Below are 21034 nucleotides of genomic sequence, written 5' to 3'. Positions count from 1 at the left end.
TCAGAGAGACGGTATCTCTCTGAGTGTTTAGAAAGACCGTCTTGTTTCCTAATATTATTTCTCACTAAATACACTCATCATTTAACGCACGACGGTCTGCGAAATGTTTAGAAGTCCTGCCAGCCCGACCGCGCCGCGCGTGCGTTAAATTCTGACCAACATTTCTAAAAATAGCTCGCGGTTGACGTCACTTGGCCAAACGTGTATCAGTCGCTTGGTGGCGGTGGGAGTGGGGGGCTGAAGAGGGTTTTTTTTTCTACCTGCCAATCGTTACTCAGAGCCAATGGACATCTTCACATTCGCCGAGATTCCCACGGTTCGCCCTCATCTAGCCAATGGAGGACGGAAACCAGGAAAAGTGGGCGGGTATGTCGTCGGGAGGAAAATAATCGGTGACGTTCCCCTCACTCGCTTTGTGTAGGGCGGTAGGATGGTGCTGCTCTTGATGGATTGCGAAGAGCCAATCAGTGCCTTCCGTGGGATACCGGCATACATAGGTTGCCAATCCGCGGGCTGGTTGCAGCTGTCAATCAAAAACCGGTTCTGGCTAGTAGGCGGGACGTTCAGTCGACTGTAGTTCCGTCATCTCGCTCGTCTCCGAGGCTACGGGGGGCCAATGTTGATTTGGGTGAATTCCCGTCGTCGTCGGACCCCGCCGAGGTTTAATTTTTAAAAGCTGGGTTTGGTAACAAAAAGTGGCGGCTCTTGGGCTGAGAATATCGCGTCCCCGCCTCTGGTGTCGTTTTTCTTTAGGCTGGGGAGAGGTGGGGAGCCGGGGGGGCTCGTTCGGCGGGGGCTGCAAGGAGGGACAGGCGAAGACTGGATCCTCCGTGTTCAGGCCATCTGCGCCGAGCTCGGCCTTACGGTCCAGTGAAGCCCCAACGACCGAGATACCTCAAAGGTATCCTCCCCGTGGATTTGAACTGTATATCAATTGCCGGTTGCTGATGACTGAGGAGTGAGTGAGCCCGCTTTACCATCTCGTCTCGCCCTGGCACCGCATCAGCAGCTGCCAGGCTATTAAAGACCAAGACCTCGGAGTTAACGCTTGGTGCTTTTGGATTTAGAAAATACCGAACAGACCTAATCGAGATTAGATCGGCTTGAGAAGGCTGCAGGGCGGCCAAAAAGCCACGGATCGCCCGTTGACAGGTTGTCATCATGGGCAACGCGCCCACGGCCAGGAAGGGCAGCGAGATGGAAAGCGGTGGGTACCGTCGCCTGTACGCTACACATAACACATTGCTCTGTTCCAGACTCACGAAATCACCAGAGACGGTGTGACACAGCGGCTATGTTAGCTTCAGTTAACATTCCATGCAGCGGCCTATTTCTGCTGTCTGATTTAAAAAGATCCACTCATCCTGCTCAGTCCTTAAATAAGCCTGTGTCAGAATAGCTTTCAAGAACCCAAATTAGGCAGCTACATTTCAATTAACTAACCTCATAATATAGAGACAGATGAATAGGTGCTCGGTAGTAGTATTCCGCTTTGAACAGAGCTTTTTCTTTGGATTCAGTTGATGCTGCTTTATAATAAAGCAGGTGGTAGTGCCGTTTCCATAGCCAAATCACTTCACGAGGTGCAAAACAACCAACAGCTATTGTAAGCTGCAAGAATCTTGGCAACTTCACATCCTCTTGTACTCAAATCTTGGCGAGATCACAACAAGCTATGTGTCAGATATTTCCCAAACGCACAGTGCCTGTTGTCTCTGGAAAGAGATGCTGCTGAAAGTGTGGGGGCTATTTTGTTTGGTGAACCCCCTTAAGGTTTGCAGATTGACACTGAGTTAGTCTGATTGTCTGCTGTACTGTAAGTCCAAATATAGAAGGATGAGTGTGCTCATGTCTGGGGTTATACTTTTGTGTTTGTTTTTAAATTCATCATTTTTGAAATAGCAATTTACTAGGAAATGATATGTAAAGGTTTATTTAGTTATGTATGTGTCACAAACTGGAGTAAATCTGAATACTGTGATGGATTTCTTTTTAAGAAAATCAAAGAAACAGTTATTCCAAAAGGCTTAAATGCTTGACATTTAAATCAAGACATCTAAGTATATGACATAGCTACTTGGTATAAATGCATACCGGTCACTGAGCAGCTGACACTTTTAGTGAAGGTGAGAAGGGAAAGTGTTGATAGTTAATACCGGTAGGTCAACAAGTGTTTTGAAATGTGTCCTGGGATTTAAGCTTTTAAATGAGTATACTTGTTCATGAGATTTCAAGTTCAGGTATTTTTTTTGCACTTGAGAATATTCTGCATGTAGTTTTCAGACTATCAGCCATCTGGACTAATTGCTGTACATTTAGAAAAATCCCAACAGCCTGAATTACCTTACAGACAGATAAGACGATCAGTTTACGTCTCAAAACTTTCTACACACTGACAAATCATCCATGTAGCCACTGGGTCTTTGTGAGTAATAGTTATGAGCAGGTGGTTTTACGATGGATATGAATAAAATTTGATTTAATTAACAATTTTTAGTCAGACTCTGTGCTGTTGACTTCAGACAATAAAGTAGGTGTTCTGTTTCTTTATTTTGATGTTTTTTCACTTTCTGTATACACACAGATGCCCCACTAAAGCCTTTCTTATGTAAACACTGGTGTGTGTTTTTTCCACAGTCAAGGAATTCCTTGCTAAAGCCAAAGAGGACTTCCTCAAAAAGTGGGAGAATCCTGCACAGGTTAGTGTGTGTACTAAGTCTGCCCACTAAGCTTCAGAAGTATGATACACAGGATTTATTGTTTGTACTTTAATCCTAACTTTGTTTGCATGTTAGAAAAACAGAATTTTCACTCCCAATTCTGTATGGCCAAAGAAATATATACATTACTTCTGTGTGGGCTGCTGTTTTTGAAAATGCCAATCATAGCTACTGAAATTTCACTTGTTTCATGTCTTTATTGTTTATTTGTTCAGTATTACCAGCTATCACTTAATGCAAATCACTGAAAACTATAATTTTAATATATACAGATGGCGGTATAAATACATTTGTTTGTAAATAGCATCAGTTTTATTATTTATTGGCTATTGGTTAGTGATGATGCTACTGTCTGACTGTTTTTAAAATGCAAGTTACTGTTTCAAGTAAACTGTGACATAAAACAACTCCATATGTTTTGTAATATTTAATGCTGCAAATTTATATTCAGTATACATATTTCATATTGTATGCAGTATGAGTAAGAAAGTTAGAAAATATCCCCAGGGCAATGTCAACTGTATCAACCCTAAAGCTGTGTGTGTGTGTGTGTGTGTGTGTGTGTGTGTGTGTGTTGTTGTTTTTAATTCACTTGTTTTAGATCACCTAATATTCTTCATAGACATTAATTAAACCATTAAATATACATAAATCTGTATCAACATTGTTTTAATTTATACTGTATATAATTTTCTCCGTATGTTTTGGGACACTGGCTTATTTTTTTTTGTATTTATTTAAGCTTATTGAAGCTAAATGATGAATTTGGGGTTAAAAAATATACTGAATTTTTATTCAGTTTTATTTATTATTTTCAGATTGTCAAATGAACAAATTAACACAATGATAAAAGGGCCCATTGCAATACTGTAATACTGAGCAAAGCTCACCAGTACTGCATTTTTTTTAAATGGATCTCAAGGATAGCTTGTTTCACTTGAAATGAGAGCTCTTTCAAACACATGTTGTGGGTTCATAGCTCCCAAATGCATGTACCACACTTGAAATCATCTTCAAAACGTTTTTATTTTTTATTCTACTTCGGAAGAAGTAATGAAGAAACAACCCACAGCTGTCAGTGAAACGGGTTATGTAGCAATGATCCAATTACACTTGAGCAGCTCAAACTATGGCACTGGGTATAAAAATTGCAGTGAAGGCAATATTTTTGTTTTGACTTTTGAGATAAAGCTGAATATCTAAGCCTAAACCAATATTTATCACATATGTATGCAAAACCGTCTATGACAGTATCTAAAAATATATGAGTGTTAAGCATGATTTGATTCTATGTAGGAAAACATCAATTATTTATGATAAATAAGTTTCTGGGACCATCTGAGCCTGAGAAACAGTTCAGGTACCACAAACATGAGTAAAAGTTTTTTCTTTATTGTTCTTCAAATTTACACTGTATCCTGTATGCACATGTGTATTACTTTCTATTAAGAAATTATAAACCATACATACCAAATATATTAATTTATATATATTATCTATTGCATATTTGTTTATGACATGTGCAAAGAATATATACCATGAAAATACAAGAATTAGTGATAAATGTGAGCACACGAGTAGCTGAAAATAAAAACTCGCTACCAGCAACATGACCCTAAATATCCCATTTTCACAAAAATCAGCTAACCGTTTTTGTTTTGTCTGTTCAGAACACTGCTTGCCTGGAGCAGTTTGAGAGGTTGAAAACCCTGGGCACGGGCTCATTTGGTCGTGTTATGCTGGTGAAGCACAGAGAAACGGGACAACATTATGCGATGAAGATCCTCAACAAGCAGAAGGTCAGTCTGGGTCAGGGGTCACCAGAATCACAGAGGGATTGGGGTGTTTAAATGCGCTCCCATCCATTTTTTAGTTAGTCTTCCCACAGAAAACAGAAATGTAATTGATGTGAATACTGCACTCGGAAGATTTTATTCTTTTATGCATTTTGTTAAAGGCCCTTCAAATACAGGTGAAATTATTATCTGAACCCACTTGTGCTGAAAGCAGGGATTAGTTACAGTCACAGAGCAGAGGTTGTCTTTACGTGGATAACACCAGAGTAATTTTAATATTCAGTTAAAATAAATCTTTGACTTAATCTGTGAATAAGATGATAATTAATCCACAATATAATTATATTATGGCTTAAAGTGTGTGAATGTGTGTGTGAATGGGTGGATGATTGTGTATAGTGTAAAGCGCTTTGGGGTCCTTAGGACCAAGTAAAGTGCTATACAAATACAGACCATTTACCATTTAATTATCATCTTATTGATAAAACACTGAGATTGGGATTTTAGCAAGATCAAAATCAGAATGAATATCTATCTATCTGTCATGCTGTACTAAAGTACTGGCAAAATAATTTTTACATCAGTAGGGACATGAAGGTAATCCATGAATTTACAGTCTTCTGCAAGTACTACTGACAGAACACATGCCTGAGAGAGTGAGAGAATGAATGTACATGAACACGATGGTGTTGTTTTGCTATGGCTGTTTTCACAAAAAAGTCTATGTTGCACTTGTTTCAGGGAGGTGGGCATTATACTTTTATTTATTTATTGCCTCTGCATACATAGCACCATATTGTTGTACTGAAAATTAACTTTAGTAAACAATTTAGATGGAGTTTTTGGTCCACAGGGTCATCTCCCAGGGTAAACCCAATACTTTCACAGAAGCTAAACTACCATCGCATCTAAGACAGACCAAATCACTTCAAGGACATAGGGTCCCCAAACCATTTTAAAAATAGCCTCTGGCCCCACACAAGCCATTTTTGCACATGCAAATAGGGCAATGCGATGAAATAACTCCCTCAGTTTTCAGAGAACTGGGGTTACCCTGGTAAACAAACATTGCCTTTTAAGCTTTACTTGGTATCGCACTATTGGAAATGTAGCTCACTCCCAAATTGCATGCTCTCCTGCCAATAGCACCTCGAAGGCCGACACCTCACACCAACCCCAACGTTCAGCTAGCAGGCCTCATTAAGGCCTGAGCATGCAAGTGAGGACGCAGTTACATCAGAACAGTACAAATTAAAAAATGTGTGGAAGCCCAACTAGCAATAACAAAGATGTAATCCACAGAAACACCCTTAACAAGGCCCCACAAGGAAGCCATTTCTCTGGTAGAATGTGGATGCTGGTGAATGCTGGTTGCACTGGTAATCATGCCATCACTATAGCCTCCACCATCTAGTGTCACAGCCCTAATGAAAAGCTAAGCTAGATTCCCTAAACCTCGGCACAAAGGCAAGGGAAGGGACTGCAAACAGGAACTATGGCAAGATACCAAAAAATCCCTGAAGGCCTAAACTTGCCTTTGTGCCTCAGTTTAGAAAATTGCCATCAGCTCTTGCTAATTTATATGAGTCTCTGGGGCCAGGTACCTCTGACAGCCCTCCCCTCAAAAACAGCCTTCTAACCTTTCAATCAAGCATCTGTTTCCTCATAACCACCATACATAAGAGGACACTGGTTATGAACAATTTTGGGTCACTCCAGTGAGACATAGCTACCAGATATTTAGAGAAATTGTGACTGGGACTCAGATGACATCTCATATCCATCTGCAGAGAGGACACCTCCTGGGACACTGGCTATTACATGCTTGCATATCATATATATATATATAAGCGTGACCTTATGGGGAAGATGGAAAATGGCCACAATGCCTGGATAGGAGGGAAAATGACATCCTCCTCATCGTCATCATTATCATCAGAAGATACTTTTTAACTCATCCTCATCTTCTTCCTCCTTGGAGTTGAGGAGCTGATTAAAAAAGGAGTAAGTTCAGCCTTGGGGTCTTTGATCATATCCCCCCAGCAAGTGCAACCTGAGCTGGGTATGTTGCTCAGCTTCGCTGCAGTGTCAGAAAGACAGGGATCGGCTTTTGCGGCCCTGGGCACTTGCAAATGCGACTCCAGGATTCTGTCTGCCCATGTGACGCCTTTGCATGTTTGACACCCACATAAGTGATTCAGAGGGGTTGGGGGGGGGTTCCCTCAGATATTCAACCAGCAAAAGCAACGTCCCTAACCTTGCTACCACTACCATTTACCACTACCAGAGAATGCAGTGGCACCCATAGGCACCAATTTTCAGCTTGGACAGCTAGCAAATAGCTATACAAGCACAAGCTCACTTGATGTGCTGACTTGATAAGGTGCAGAATTGCAACAACACGACGACTGCTTACTAGAAAAATATACTGACATAATTAAAATATAATTAAATAAAATATTTATGTTAGTAATCCTGAAACCAGAAACGTTCAGGGAATACCTTTCACAACTGGATCTGTAAACTGTTAAGTGGATAACCTTGGTCCAGGATCACTGGTTAAGCTCTAATGATCTTCACAGGGAAGAAGGCAAGAATGCCTGGTGTGGGGCCAGGGCCTATTATAAAGGGGGTCGGGCGAGCCTGTGTCCTTGAAGTGATTGGTCTGTTACAGATGGAAGTGGTGGAAGTGGAGTATCTGTGATTGGTCTCGCCAGAGAGGCCCAAGTGGCATACCAAGTGAGGTTTAAAAGAGAATACTATTTTAACCAGGTGCTGCCACCCTACCGATGCAGCCTTGTTGTAACTGGTGATGTAGAATATGTTCATAAGTCTTCCCAGCCAAAAATCTGCCACAAACTCTTGTTTCCTGTTAAATTTTGCACTATCCGCCTTGCAACCTCCTTTCATCTAAACTACTTCTAACTCTAAGCTGATTTCCCATGAAACCCCAACACATTTCATAGTTATTTTAAAGTTCAAAGACATGGCACAATAGCACACTGGCCTATAGTCTTAATTATGGAGGAAAATCTTGAGAATACGGACTTCAGGTTGTTTTCGTAAATGCCACAGATGTCTTGCTGTACCTGGAGTGTCTGTTTGTTAAAGTTACACAATTTTGGAGACAGTAATACTACTGTCTTTTCATAAAGAAGTAATGTAATAAGTAAGAGTCTTTTTATCATTTGGTGAGCAGCTGAGATATGATTTTGAATGTCAGCAGAAGGGTACAGTGAAAGAAGTTTGTTGGAGGTGTGCAGTCTTTTGCCTGCAGCGCTTCATCTTACAGCTCACTCTGGCTGTTGCTTCTTGTTCCATTACTTTCTGCAGTATCTCAAACTGATCTGCTGTCAAAGAAATATGTCAGTTATATTGTTTTGTTGATCCATTTTTAATGAATGATAACAGTAACAAACACAATGCATTTCCAGCTGATACTTCATAATAAAAGCAAGCTCATTTTTCAAAAGTTAAATGGTTTTAATGGGAAGATGCAGCAGTAGGAAATGTTCGGTTTTCATTATCAGTAACTTAATACAGCATTTTTTCCAGTAATGGTGCCACAGACACCCATGTTATAATCCTCCAATTGCAAAAACACTCAAATATTGTGATGATTGGGCCATAGGCAGCATATTACTTCAACCTGTGAGAGATGTCTTAACAGATATGTATTTAAATGAAAATTGCTAGTTTCATATTTGCCTTAAATTTCACACTCTTGTCTTACTGGGTAAAATGTCTCTCTCTCACTCTCTCTCTCCTTCTTCTTTCTGTCTCTCTCTGCCTTTCAGGTGGTCAAGCTCAAGCAGATAGAGCACACTCTAAATGAGAAGAGGATTCTTCAGGCTGTCAGCTTCCCTTTTCTGGTGCGGTTAGAGTACTCATTCAAGGTATGGATTATTTTAGGTGTGTGAGAGCACACATGCCTGTGGTTGTTTGATGACAGCGAGTGACTGCTTAATTTCTCACACAATTAAAATAACAATAAAAGAACTCTTTAGCAAAGTTTCGCATATTAATTCATTAAAAAGCCACAGACAAATGTTATGATCCATTCGAAGCTGTTTCTTAGCTGCCTGATTAATATATATCCATCTTTGTGCTGGTCTCAACCAACTCCTGAAGTTACTAACTTGCCACTAAATACTATTTTCAACTGCTAGTTGTTACTTTGGTCACTGCTGGCAATGGTCAGTGCTTTATTTAACATGTGTTATGCATACCTGTACTTAAAATGATTCTGAAACAATAATAAGCAGAAAATGGCTAAAATTTGTTACAGATCCGATGATGGTTTGGTTACTCACACACAAATTAGTTAATTCAAAAAATAATTTGCTTTATTTATTCAAACTATGAACTAAGTGGTCACATTAAGTCTGCATGTTTTTAAAGACCTCTTGGAAGTGTTTACAAGTATCTTTGGCCAGCAGATGAGAAGCCTATTTGTAATATTTTTGAAAATTGAGCACCAACTCTGATTGTTTTAATGATTAAAATTAAATAATTTATAGTGCATTAATCTTTCAGTCTACTACCCCTTCCATCACCACTGTCAGTCCTGTTGAGTTGTATGTAAGTACATGGTGAAGTTGGCTTTAGATGTCACATGAGCGTGTGACATGGACGTGCACAGACTAATCCTGCTGATGGCTATACTCCAATTAATGCCTTATTCAGGTTAAGCTGTTTAGATGCACCTGGAAAGCCAGGGATTGACTATCCTAGACACCTTAAATAAACCTATTAACAGAATATTCCAGTCCACGTGTGTTGTCCTACACACAGGAGGAAGAGTCAACAAGAACAAAACATACGCAGTGTGATTTGTGTTAGTCGGTTACACTACTTATATCTTGCAAAACTGTGATATAAACAACACACAATATACAAACCAGGCCTTCAGTAATGTTCCTGGGTTAAAGTACTTTATTATTTATATGGCAATACTATAAATAATAGTCAGTTAATGCTAACTAGCAAAATACCAGCTAGATTAAACAATTTGGTAACTGGTGAAATTGCTCTTCTCTTTTTTAGCTCACGTAATTGAGTTTTAACTCCTGTATATGTGTGTACCTGAAGTGCATCCATACATGGGCATGCTTTTGTGTGTTTGTGTGAGTGCCACTAACCTTCGTCCTCCTTTCTGCAGGACAACACTAACCTCTACATGGTGATGGAGTATGTGCCAGGTGGCGAGATGTTTTCCCATCTACGGAGAATTGGCAGATTTAGGTCAGTGTTTGAATAAAGTTTATATCCAGAAGCATTTTGTGGATTGCTACAAGAGTAAACAGTGGACTTTGAAAGCATTTCTGTTATCTTGTATTCTACATAGGCACAAAGCACAACAACTCTAGAAAAGTTTGGATACTGTGTCGCAATATAAGATTTAAAAACCTTTTTTCCCCAGAAGAATTATTATACTATCCATGTCTAGAGTAACATGACATTATAACTTAATTAACAGCTTAATCCAAAGTTGCAAGATGATCTGGCTTATCCCAAAGCAGCAAACAAATGTCATGCTATTTCAGATTATAGTATAATGTAGAGTATTGCTTGCCTACATCTTTTCCATGTATTAATTCCCATTCAGTATTCTTTCTTCTATCATGTCTCCTAACCTACGGCAGTATTTTCAGCTCTTCTCATCTCTATGCTAGACTCAAGTCATCTCTGCTATTCGATCACCAAACAGATCCCCTTTTGTCTCGTTGTGTTTATGTGCAGTGAGCCTCACGCTCGGTTTTACGCTGCTCAAATCGTTCTGACCTTTGAGTATCTCCATGCTTTGGACCTGATCTACAGAGACCTGAAACCTGAAAACCTGCTCATAGACCAACAGGGCTACATACAGGTAACAAACTTACTGTTAATTATTTATCCTTCACAGACCGTGCTGATGAATTTGTGTTCCATATTTATTATGTCTGCAACTGACAGTAATTTTTTTAGCACACATTAATCCATCTGTTTTATTCCATTTATCTAACATCTTTTTACTTAAATATTTTAAAACTATCATCACAGTAAGAGTTTTCTAGAGCTCAAAATTAGAATATTTTATGCCACGTACAGCTCAACAGATATGAGGACATTTATTTTCAGTGTGAGATTCGTTAACCTTACAAAGGTGTTCTTCACTCTGGAATCGTCTCTGTGTGCTGGTGTACCACCCTCTAGTGGCGAACTGTTGCATAACAGCTGGTGACAATTTCCCTTGATGCGGCTGTTTTTAGTGCCTCTCTTTCTTGCTGCCTTTCATGTGGTGTTACTTAGCCTATTTGAATTTTCTTTTTTTTTTTTTATTCTTTTTTTTTTACTCACTGTCGTTGTCATTGTTCTTTGTCCCCTCTTAGGTTACAGATTTTGGCTTTGCCAAACGTGTGAAGGGCCGGACCTGGACACTGTGTGGCACCCCAGAATATCTGGCTCCAGAGATCATTCTCAGCAAGGTGCGCTTGGCAGCCAGCTGAACTAACTTTAAGCTTGGGGTAGAGGCTTCTTCGTTTTTTAAGGCTAGGATTATATTCACTTGTGGATAGCTGTAGGTACCTCATAGGAAAGATTGTTTCTATTATACATTTTTACAGTTTGCTTGGAGTCCAACTGGAAGACAAATGCATAACTGTTGGTTTTTCTTTCAGGACAAGTCCTAAAAATCATGTGATAATATGTGAAGGTCCAATAGCTTACTTTGCTTACTTGCAAACTATAATACCAACGTTAAACCCCTGTGAATTTAAAGCTGATCACACGAATAATCTGCAGTAATATACAGTCATATAAATAATCCTAGCAGGACATGTTTTAGCAGTACTTTTGACAAGCAAATTGCGGTTCACTCTACATGTGCATATACGCTTTAAGATACTGGGAGCATTGTGACACAAAAACATGCCCATCTGTCTGTATCAGTCCCACCCCAGATGCTCTATGAATGTGTGTGCACACAGATGAGAAGTTGTGTACACCTGAGTAGAGAACACACAGGTCTCTTCAGTGTTTGACATATGTTAGCAAAACACTGATGACAAAACTCATTAAGAATATTGTTGTTTGCACAGACTGGCAGCATCCTCATTAGGTGCCAGGCTTTGGGAAGCTTACGTGCCAGCAACTTTAAAATTGTGCAATAAGTATTAAAAGAACATTTGAAGTGCTGCAGTTTGTATATATATAGACATTTATGGGCTTTGTAACCCTGGTGGGTTGTGATCTATAGACTCTGTGAGTGACAAGCAGGTTCAAGTTTCTCTTTCTTAAACACCAAAATGATGGGAGAGTATTTTCACTGTGCTCTCTGTAGCTCAGGTCACTGGAAGACTGCCACATTCACATTCCTCATTTTTTTTCCCAACAGTTGAAGGTAGGATCAAAAATTGCTATCAGAGATGGGTGGAGGCTTTAAATAAGCAACTTTTAAATGTTACACAAATAATTATATAAAGTAGTTCATCCAAATGGTGTTGAATGGTAGTGCCCAATATTATAAACAATACTAAATAATGTGGCTAAACTTTTAATTCCAATAAATCCAAACTATAATGTAAGTGAGGTTTCCGCTAAATGACTGAATGACTTACAAATAAATGTTTACAATCAGACAGGAAAAGTCATTAAAGCAATTATTAAATCCAGTGTATATAATAAAATGTACCACAAGTCACCAAATTTAGTCTTAACAGACAAGCTTTTTGTCTCAAAGGCATCCCAAGATACTCCTCACAACAAGAAGTGAACATATCATTATCGAAAACTGACATATCATTATTAAAATGGAGCTATTCTCTTTATTTCATGCTCTGTATTTTTATTTTTTTTGGATTTTATTATTGTAGTTTTGCATGATTCACAGTTCGAGGTAATCATTTGTCTTATTCTGGGACTTGGTGCAGCCCCTCAGTTCCTCCACTGTGACTGAAACAAGTTTTCACTCCTCTCCCTTTGAGGCCACCCTCGCTTTAAGTCAACTCACAAATGAATGATTTGAATAGCAGGTGGGTGGGGCTTATGTGCTCAGGCAAAAGCTGAGTATCTGAGATGACCACTCTTGGTGTCTTTGTCATCATGCAGATCCACAAGCTTAAACAGAGTGCCAGAAACTGGGTGTTGAAAGCTGTCTGAAGCCTTATTATTTTAAAAGTTTGGCTATGCTTAATGTGAACGTCGAACATTGTAGCAGTACATATCTGCACTTTGCATTAGGAAAACATATTGAGTGTAAGATATCTTGGAAAGCTAATATGTAGTTAGATTGGAATAAGGATTGAATAAAATTGAGTCTCTGAGACCATGTATATAGGAATTCATTTGGGACCTCGAGTGTAGTGTGAGTGGACCTTTTAAAGGTTTGGTCCAAGTACTCCAACCATGTGTACTAACTATGATACAGACACGTGTAGACACAAGCTGTCCAGTAACTGACAGTAACTAAGGCTAACAGGCTGTGAATGCATCCTTACTGTGTGCAGCTTTATATAACACTTTATAATCTGGAGATACTGAGTTGACAATTAATTATGTGGAATAAAACAAGCCACTTTATTGATTTGTAATTTTACTGTAAATAACAGACTATCGAGATAGTTCATCATTTATTTTCTGTGGGTTTTTTTTTTTTGTCTGGGGAATTGGTGCATTTGTTGATATTACCCGTGTACACAATTCATTACAGACATATGATGAAATATACATTTACTGCATCATTTTATATTTTATCTTAAATTAACTTAATGTTTTTTCTTTCTTCTTCCGTTACTCCATCCTTGTCATGCCCCCCGCTACATCCACCAGGGGTATAACAAAGCAGTAGACTGGTGGGCATTGGGTGTACTCGTCTACGAGATGGCAGCAGGGTACCCGCCTTTCTTTGCTGATCAGCCCATTCAGATCTATGAAAAGATTGTTTCAGGGAAGGTGAGTTTGACTGTCTGATTAGCATTTTGTGCTAATATTTAATGCTTTACACAAGAGAACATGGCTCATGATGTGATATTAGGTTGTTTTTTTGTTGTAAAAATGTATTTTAGTTTACTTTGTATTTAAATTTCAGTTTTAGGTTAATCCTGAAAGAGTTTTGGGCAATGTTTTTTTCTTTTTTTTGTGGTAGAGTGGGTATGGTGTAGTTTCAAAAAATGTGTTTTTACCATAGAAACACGGACCAAGTAGAAGCATCTGTTTTGATCTGTTCAGCCATGTTTTTCCTTTGTTGGTCTCTGAAAATACTCTGTGGTTTGCATTGTATTTGTTCCACCCACATTGTTGTTTCCAGATGTGTAAAAAGCAGCAATTTTTTACGCCATCATATTAGAGAACCTGGCAGTTAGAGCCTTGATCCAGCATAATAAATCTGATCAGGGAGGATGTAAGAGGAGCATATTTCCTTTATTTATTTCTTGTATATTTATAAGGGGAGTATTGTGATCGTTTCCAGTTCCATAATTTTATATTTGGACTTTAATAGAGTTGTGTTGCATGATTCAGATTCCAAAATAATCCTTATGTATTTTATAACAACCATTGATACAGCACCTCAGTTCATCCACTGTCTGAACTAAGCTATTTTGGCTCTGCCTCCTTTGAAGCCACCCTCTCTTTAATTCATCTTTCCTCTGACTGGCTGTCCACCTCACACAAAGAATTTGAATAGCATCATGTTCACTGTACCTGAGGTAACCATACTGAGACTATCTGCTATCTTTTGACATCATGCAGATCCAAAGTTATGTTCGCTTGTATATGAGTATTTTAGTAAACTTAACTTAACTTAACTTAACTTAACTTAACTTAACTTAACTTAACTGTGTGGTAGTTTGAACCACTGAAAACAGCTTTTGAAAAATACCTTTGAGGGTGAAAATTTTTTAAATCTATATATCTGCATTTATGTGTGGACAAGGAACATTTAGGTTTTTCTCTCGCAACATGAAAGCTGTCCACCTTTATCTCTCCCCATCTTTTTTTATGTCAGACTGTGTGCCTTGTTATTGTTTGTGAGCTTTTTATTGGCCAACATTTCTTCATGGTTGGGTTATATCACCATCTGTTGCTTTAGCATGAAATTGACAGTGTCTAAGATTTTTTTTGCATTTAAATGTGGATGGAAATCAACTTGGATTTAAAAAAAAGTACCTGTGTATGTGTGGATGTAGCCCAAACGTGGAAAAAATATTTGAAACTGGGTGGTGAGAGCACTCTGAGCCTTCCCAGCAATTTCCCACCAAGGTCAGACTGTCCAATGGTCAGAGAGATTGCAAAGAACCAACAAGCTACATCTCAGACTCTACAGGTTTAAGTTAACATCTTAAAAATTCAAATTCATGAGATTAAAAATAGAAAAAGACTGAGCAAGTATGACTTTTTGGAAGAGTTGCCAGAGAAAGCCACTTCTTTCTAAAAAGAACAAAGCAGCACAGCTTAGGTTTGCAAAACTGCATCTGAATAAGACTTCTGGGACCCTCATTTACTAATATGTGCATGGAAACATTGGTATACTGCAAAAGAAATGAGGAAAATCAATGTCAAATTTATGACAGGTGCACACTGACCAATTTTTCTTACCACCATGTATATGTTAATAAATCAGCCTCATTCTTAATCAGCTGCTTCGGGGTGAAACATAACTCGGGTGCTGAATAATGTTTAGCCTGAGCTAGTCACTGTGGATCAGTTGATATGAAAAAGACAAACTACAGGAAAAAGAAGAAATTAGGTGGAGGACATGGACCACATGATCTGTCAAACCCAGATAAGAAACGCATGGCAATAAAAACAAAGAAAACAAAAATACGCCTCAAAATTCTCCATCATCTGTGGTATAGTGTCAAAAAAGAGAATATTAGAAGATAAGTTATGACATCAGACAATGATTGAAGTTATGTTTATTTATTTTTACCAGTGAAACCAATATAACATCTCCACATTCACAAATATACATTTCTGACATTCAAAAACAAAACAAAAACAAATCAGTGACCAATATAGCCACCTTTCTTTGCAAGGACACTCAAAAGCCTGCCATCCATGGATTCCGTCAGTGTTTTGATCTGTTCACCATCAACATTGCGTGCAGCAGCAACCACAGCCTCCCAGACACTGTTCAGAGAGGTGTACTGTTTTCCCTCCTTGTAAATCTCACATTTGATGATGGACCACAGGTTCTCAATGGGGTTCAGATCAGGTGAACAAGGTGGCCATGTCATTAGTTTTTCTTCTTTTATACCCTTTCTTGCCAGCCACGCTGTGAAGTACTTGGACGCGTGTGATGGAGCATTGTCCTGCATGAAAATCATGTTTTTCTTGAAGGATGCAGACTTCTTCCTGTACCACTGCTTGAAGAAGGTGTCTTCCAGGAACTGGCAGTAGGACTGGGAGTTGAGCTTGACTCCATCCTCAACCCGAAAAGGCCCCACAAGCTCATCTTTGATGATACCAGCCCAAACCAGTACTCCACCTCGCTGGCGTCTGAGTCGGACTGGAGCTCTCTGCCCTTTACCAATCCAGCCACGGGCCCATCCATCTGGCCCATCAAGACTCACTCTCATTTCATCAGTCCATAAAACCTTAGAAAAATCAGTCTTGAGATATTTCTTGGCCCAGTCTTGACGTTTCAGCTTGTGTGTCTTGTTCAGTGGTGGTCGTCTTTCAGCCTTTCTTACCTTGGCCATGTCTCTGAGTATTGCACACCTTGTGCTTTTGGGCACTCCAGTGATGTTGCAGCTCTGAAATATGGCCAAACTGGTGGCAAGTGGCATCTTGGCAGCTGCACGCTTGACTTTTCTCAGTTCATGGGCAGTTATTTTGCGCCTTGGTTTTTCCACACGCTTCTTGCGACCCTGTTGACTATTTTGAATGAAACACTTGATTGTTCGATGATCACGCTTCAGAAGCTTTGCAATTTTGAGACTGCTGCATCCCTCTGCAAGATATCTCACTATTTTTGACTTTTCTGAGCCTGTCAAGTCCTTCTTTTGACCCATTTTGCCAAAGGAAAGGACGTTGCCTAATAATAACACCTGATATAGGGTGTTGATGTCATTAGACCACACCCCTTCTCATTACAGAGATGCACATCACCTAATATGCTTAATTGGTAGTAGGCTTTCGAGCCTATACAGCTTGGAGTAGGACAACATGCATGAAGAGGATGATGTGGACAAAAAACTCATTTGCCTAATAATTTTGCACTCCCTGTAGAGTCAAATGTGACACCATTTTTCCGACAAAGGAAGCTTGGTTGACCAACGAGAAAGTCATCTCACACACACGAGCAAATCTAAAACAGAAGGTTCAACGGCCTAGTCAAAGTCCATACTTAAACCTGATTGAATTACTGTAGCTGGAACTCGAGAGCTGTGCACAAATGCACGCCAGCAAGCTTCAATGAACCGAAGCAACCATTGTAAAGAAGAGTGGGCTAAAAATCCTCCACAACAATGTGAGAAGTCTGGGAAGTCTCTCAAGACAATTACTGGAAGTTATTGCTGGAAAAGGTTCTTCTACAAGCTACTGATTCATATGATGTACTTAGTTTTTCCCAGAACTACATAGAGCCATGTCATTGTATTATAAGAATCTACCAGTGCTTCACTACAGAAGATAACGAACCCGAGAGCCTGAATCTCATCACTACATGAAGTTATCACTGGTTCAATCCTCATTTTGTGCTCTGCTCTTAGGTTCGTTTCCCGTCTCACTTCAGTTCAGACCTGAAAGACCTCCTAAGGAACCTGTTACAGGTGAGAGCAAATACCGCAGGCATTCAGACGTTTAGGTTACATTTATTTTTTCTTTAACGTGACCGTGAGAAAAATATGTTTGTGTTATTTTAAGGTGGATCTCACAAAACGTTATGGAAACCTCAAAAATGGGGTCAATGATATCAAGGGACACAAGTGGTTTGCAACAACTGACTGGATTGCCATTTACCAGAAAAAGGTATGTTTTGGTGAGTGTACTGTGTGGCATGTGAGACTTTTCTTCCCTTCAGTTTGTTTTATAATAGTTTCCTTTATGTGACTTTAGGTGGAAGCTCCCTTCATCCCCAAGTTCAAAGGACCAGGCGACACCAGCAACTTCGACGACTACGAGGAGGAGGAGATTCGCGTCTCCTTCACTGAGAAATGTGCCAAGGAGTTTGCTGAGTTCTAGAGTTAGAGAGCAAGAGAGGAAGAAAGAAGGAAATAGGGAGAGTCAAAGGTAGGCTGGTCAAGTGGGAGACATAAGGAGAAAGTACTGTCTCCTGTCCAATCACAAGCACCAGCTACAAAGAGGAAAAATCGGATAGAGAAGGAAAAAAGAGCAAGGAGACTGATAACCAGCAGTGTTGCCTTTTCTGTTGTGTTTTTGTTGTGTTTTATTTATTATTCTGTCTTATTTATGGATCCCTTTATAATGAAGGTGTGCTTCATGGGTGTTGAGAATCCAACTAATTTGGAGTTGCCTCTACACATTTTCACCCGAGATCTTCCCTTTTCCTTTTCCTTTTTTTAAATCCATCTTTTAGTCATATTCACACCGCAGCAAAGAGAAATCAGCCTGTCTGTGCTGATCTAGTCCAGCCTCTTAGTCATTACATGAAGACTAATGAGTTTTGTGCAAGTTTAGGTCTCAGTCTGGACAAAAGTTTCTTAAATTTTAACCGACAACTGGCTAACATGCTCTTTGTTTTTTTTTAAGCAGGAAGGGCATGTAAGTAGCAGGTTTAATAGGTCTTGCACACATATGTACTTTCAGCTTGGATGACTTTACATTTTGCAGTTTTATCTCAATTTTTCCTTCAGAATTTAAACTTTTACCCTTTCATATCATAGACACACGACATAACTTAAGGCTTGATGGGCCAACAAAAAAAAACAAAAAAAATGAATGCATTGTGTGTGCAAAATAAATTTCATCGAGAGACAGATGATGTTTTAAGGGGAAAAAAAGTCAGTTACGTTTACTGTGTAACTATCCATCTACCGTTCTTATCATTGTTAGAATTAGTGCATATCTACGGTACTCCATTCTAAATGTTATTAGATACTAGTGGCTCCAATGATATCATGTCACGCTAACAAACAAGGAAATACGAGTAAGGGGATGGAATTAACTCGGTTTTTAAGGGTGTTTTAAAGAAACACTGTAACGTAATGGTATCTCAGGTTTGAACATATCACTTAATAGACATTTTATTAACATACAGTGTTAGGATCAGCAGGTAAATCTGTGATATGGATTTGGGAATTTAAAGTTCTGGTTCAAATTAAGAGAAACAAAAGGGAATATTCAGACTTTTGGTTAGCGTCTTCCACAGTTTGCCCTTCCAGAAGATTTGATTTTGCTAACTGACTCGACAACTTTGTTTTCATGAAAGCACTTCCTGTCTCGGCTCAGAGTTTACGTAATGGCCACAGTGATTCTGCTTACTGAATCAAGCCTTTGGCCCTTGATTACTCCAACTGAAAGAGACCGCTTGAGGCAAACTACCTTGAACTGCTTCCGGCTGGTGGCCTTCAGAGCATTTTGACCAGTCACTGATGGCAGTTTGGATAGTGCGCTTTTATGGTCTTCAATGGAAATATGTATTCATGTTCACCTCATCTTATTACCCATCCCTTTCTTCTTATCACTTGTAAAGTAGGACCACACTCTATGTGACAGTCTTATATGTGACAGCAGCTCTGTTACTGTTTATGTGTTTTAAACATGCACAGTTTTTGTTTCGTTTTGTTTTTTGTGTGTTGGTGATGATGTAAAGATGACTGGCACTCCATTTAACAAGTTAGTGAAAGCTAGAGCTTCTGGCGGTGAATCGAGCTAATACCGAGAAGAGAGAAAAATAATCATAGCGCATGGTATACAACCTGCTGATTTGAAGAATACAACAAATAGCACTTTTGGTATTCAGTGTCTCCTTGGCTCCTGAGCTATGGTCACAGAATATTTCAGCAATGGCCAGAGAGGGTCGTTACTGTAGGATTTGTTCATTCACAATTTATGAGATAAAACAAAGTGACACTGATGTTCGTTTCAGACATCAAAATGCCTTCTTTATTGCTGTAATTTAATGTGCCACAATAATGATGGTTTCCTAATTTGATTTATACAGGCGCTTTGGTTTTTCTCCCATCGTTATAAACTGGATAATATAAATTCACATACTTCCCTCGAGTCTGAAACAGTTCAGATAGCAAAAACATATATATATATATATATCTATCAAGCATTTTCTCCAGGATACACATTTGTTATGTGTAATGGTTTGTGTCTATCATTTGTAATATGGAACAATAGCCCCCACAGCTAATTGTCCACTTGCCATATTTACTTATTTATTCGATCAACACTCTTTTCCCACTCTGTGCGTGACCCCAGATTTACAGTGTGGTAATTTGTTTAAAAAAAAGATCAATTTGAGAATGTGCATCACAGAAGCACAGTGTCAGCTGAAGGTCTTAAAGGACCACTCCGGTGATTCAGCTTTACTGTTTAGTAAACTTGCATCAGAGGCTGCGTTATCTTATTAGTGCCTTGCATGGGTCAAGCTCCAAAAAACAAAGTCCTACATCTCCCACATCCTTTAAATTCTGCATAAATGTACAGTTTGTAACGCAGGCTGTTTGGGACTCTGCAAGGCCTGTCAGAATTACACGGGTGATGTGGTGTATTTAATTTCCTTTTATTAGTTTATTTAACAGAGAGAAAGAGATATCAACTGAAACAGGAGACAGCATTTCAAGAATAAATGGACTAGGACAATAATGCTGGGTCACTTTTAAGGCTACTGGATATTGTGCTTGTGTGTGGCATAGTCCCAAAAGTAAAGTTAAATGACCACAAACCAACTGCCACAGTAAACCTGGGGCTTCACAGAGAAATGAGTCACTTACAAGGCAACTAACATGGATCCGACATGTCTCTCCTGTATTAATGTTTCCCCTTCTTTTTCACTGAGGCAGATTAACCAGCTGAAAAACTCCAGATTTTATCAATGAATCTGACGCCAAAATCATAGTGGCAGATAAATGGTGGAAAGAGCTGCAAGCTGTAAGCCTAGTTGTAGTCATCAGCTGGCTTACTGGTTAATTTAAAAACCATTATTATTATTATTATTAATAAACTGTTTACATCACTTGTTGAGGTTTCACATTCGCTGTATTTCCTCCATGTCAGGTTTAATGTTGAATATATCATCATGGACAAAATGTTTGAAGTTATAATACAATATTATTATGTGTCTCCTCGATGTTTTTGCAGTGATACAACTTCCTCTCCATGCAGGCACAATGCTGGTACATACTGTCGCACTTTTTAGGGAAATGAGACCCCAATATAAACCATATTAACCCCCGCCACAGACATACTATACACACACACATACACACACTGCAAAGAGAAGCGTCTAAAGTCACGGAAACGGTGACATAAAAATACGAAGTGTAATATTTTGCAACATGAGTATCATTCCAATAAAGTTTTACTTGTAAAATTCTCCTGAACTCCCGCGTCCTCATTTGGGTG

The 21034-nt window shown here is 39.1% G+C and overlaps 1 protein-coding gene across 1 annotated transcript; it reads left to right on the top strand.

Moving 5' to 3' along the window:
* The first annotated feature begins 325 nt into the window (after positions 1 to 325).
* prkacab (protein kinase, cAMP-dependent, catalytic, alpha, genome duplicate b) lies at positions 326 to 21005 on the top strand. Its single transcript, XM_085459971.1, has 11 exons — positions 326 to 1207; positions 2638 to 2699; positions 4391 to 4519; positions 8314 to 8412; positions 9678 to 9760; positions 10259 to 10385; positions 10888 to 10983; positions 13325 to 13447; positions 17209 to 17268; positions 17363 to 17467; positions 17555 to 21005. Exons 1-11 carry the CDS (start codon positions 1162 to 1164, stop codon positions 17678 to 17680), a joined length of 1056 nt encoding a protein of 351 aa, XP_085316097.1. The 5' UTR covers positions 326 to 1161; the 3' UTR covers positions 17681 to 21005.
* The last annotated feature ends 29 nt before the right edge of the window (positions 21006 to 21034 follow it).

The sequence above is a fragment of the Copadichromis virginalis genome, linkage group LG6, assembly GCF_057382275.1.
Source record: "Copadichromis virginalis isolate Kocher_CV1m ecotype Utaka linkage group LG6, C_Virginalis_male_GT1.1, whole genome shotgun sequence".
NCBI lineage: Eukaryota > Metazoa > Chordata > Actinopteri > Cichliformes > Cichlidae > Copadichromis > Copadichromis virginalis.
This window is presented reverse-complemented; position numbering and strand designations above follow the sequence as displayed.

Coding starts and splice junctions, on each gene's coding strand:
- prkacab (XM_085459971.1), top strand. CDS start 1,162: ATGGGCAACGCGCCCACGGCCAGGAAGGGCAGCGAGATGGAAAGCG. Junction 4,520..8,313: donor AGATCCTCAACAAGCAGAAG/GTCAGTCTGGGT, acceptor TCTGCCTTTCAG/GTGGTCAAGCTCAAGCAGAT. Junction 8,413..9,677: donor GGTTAGAGTACTCATTCAAG/GTATGGATTATT, acceptor TCCTTTCTGCAG/GACAACACTAACCTCTACAT.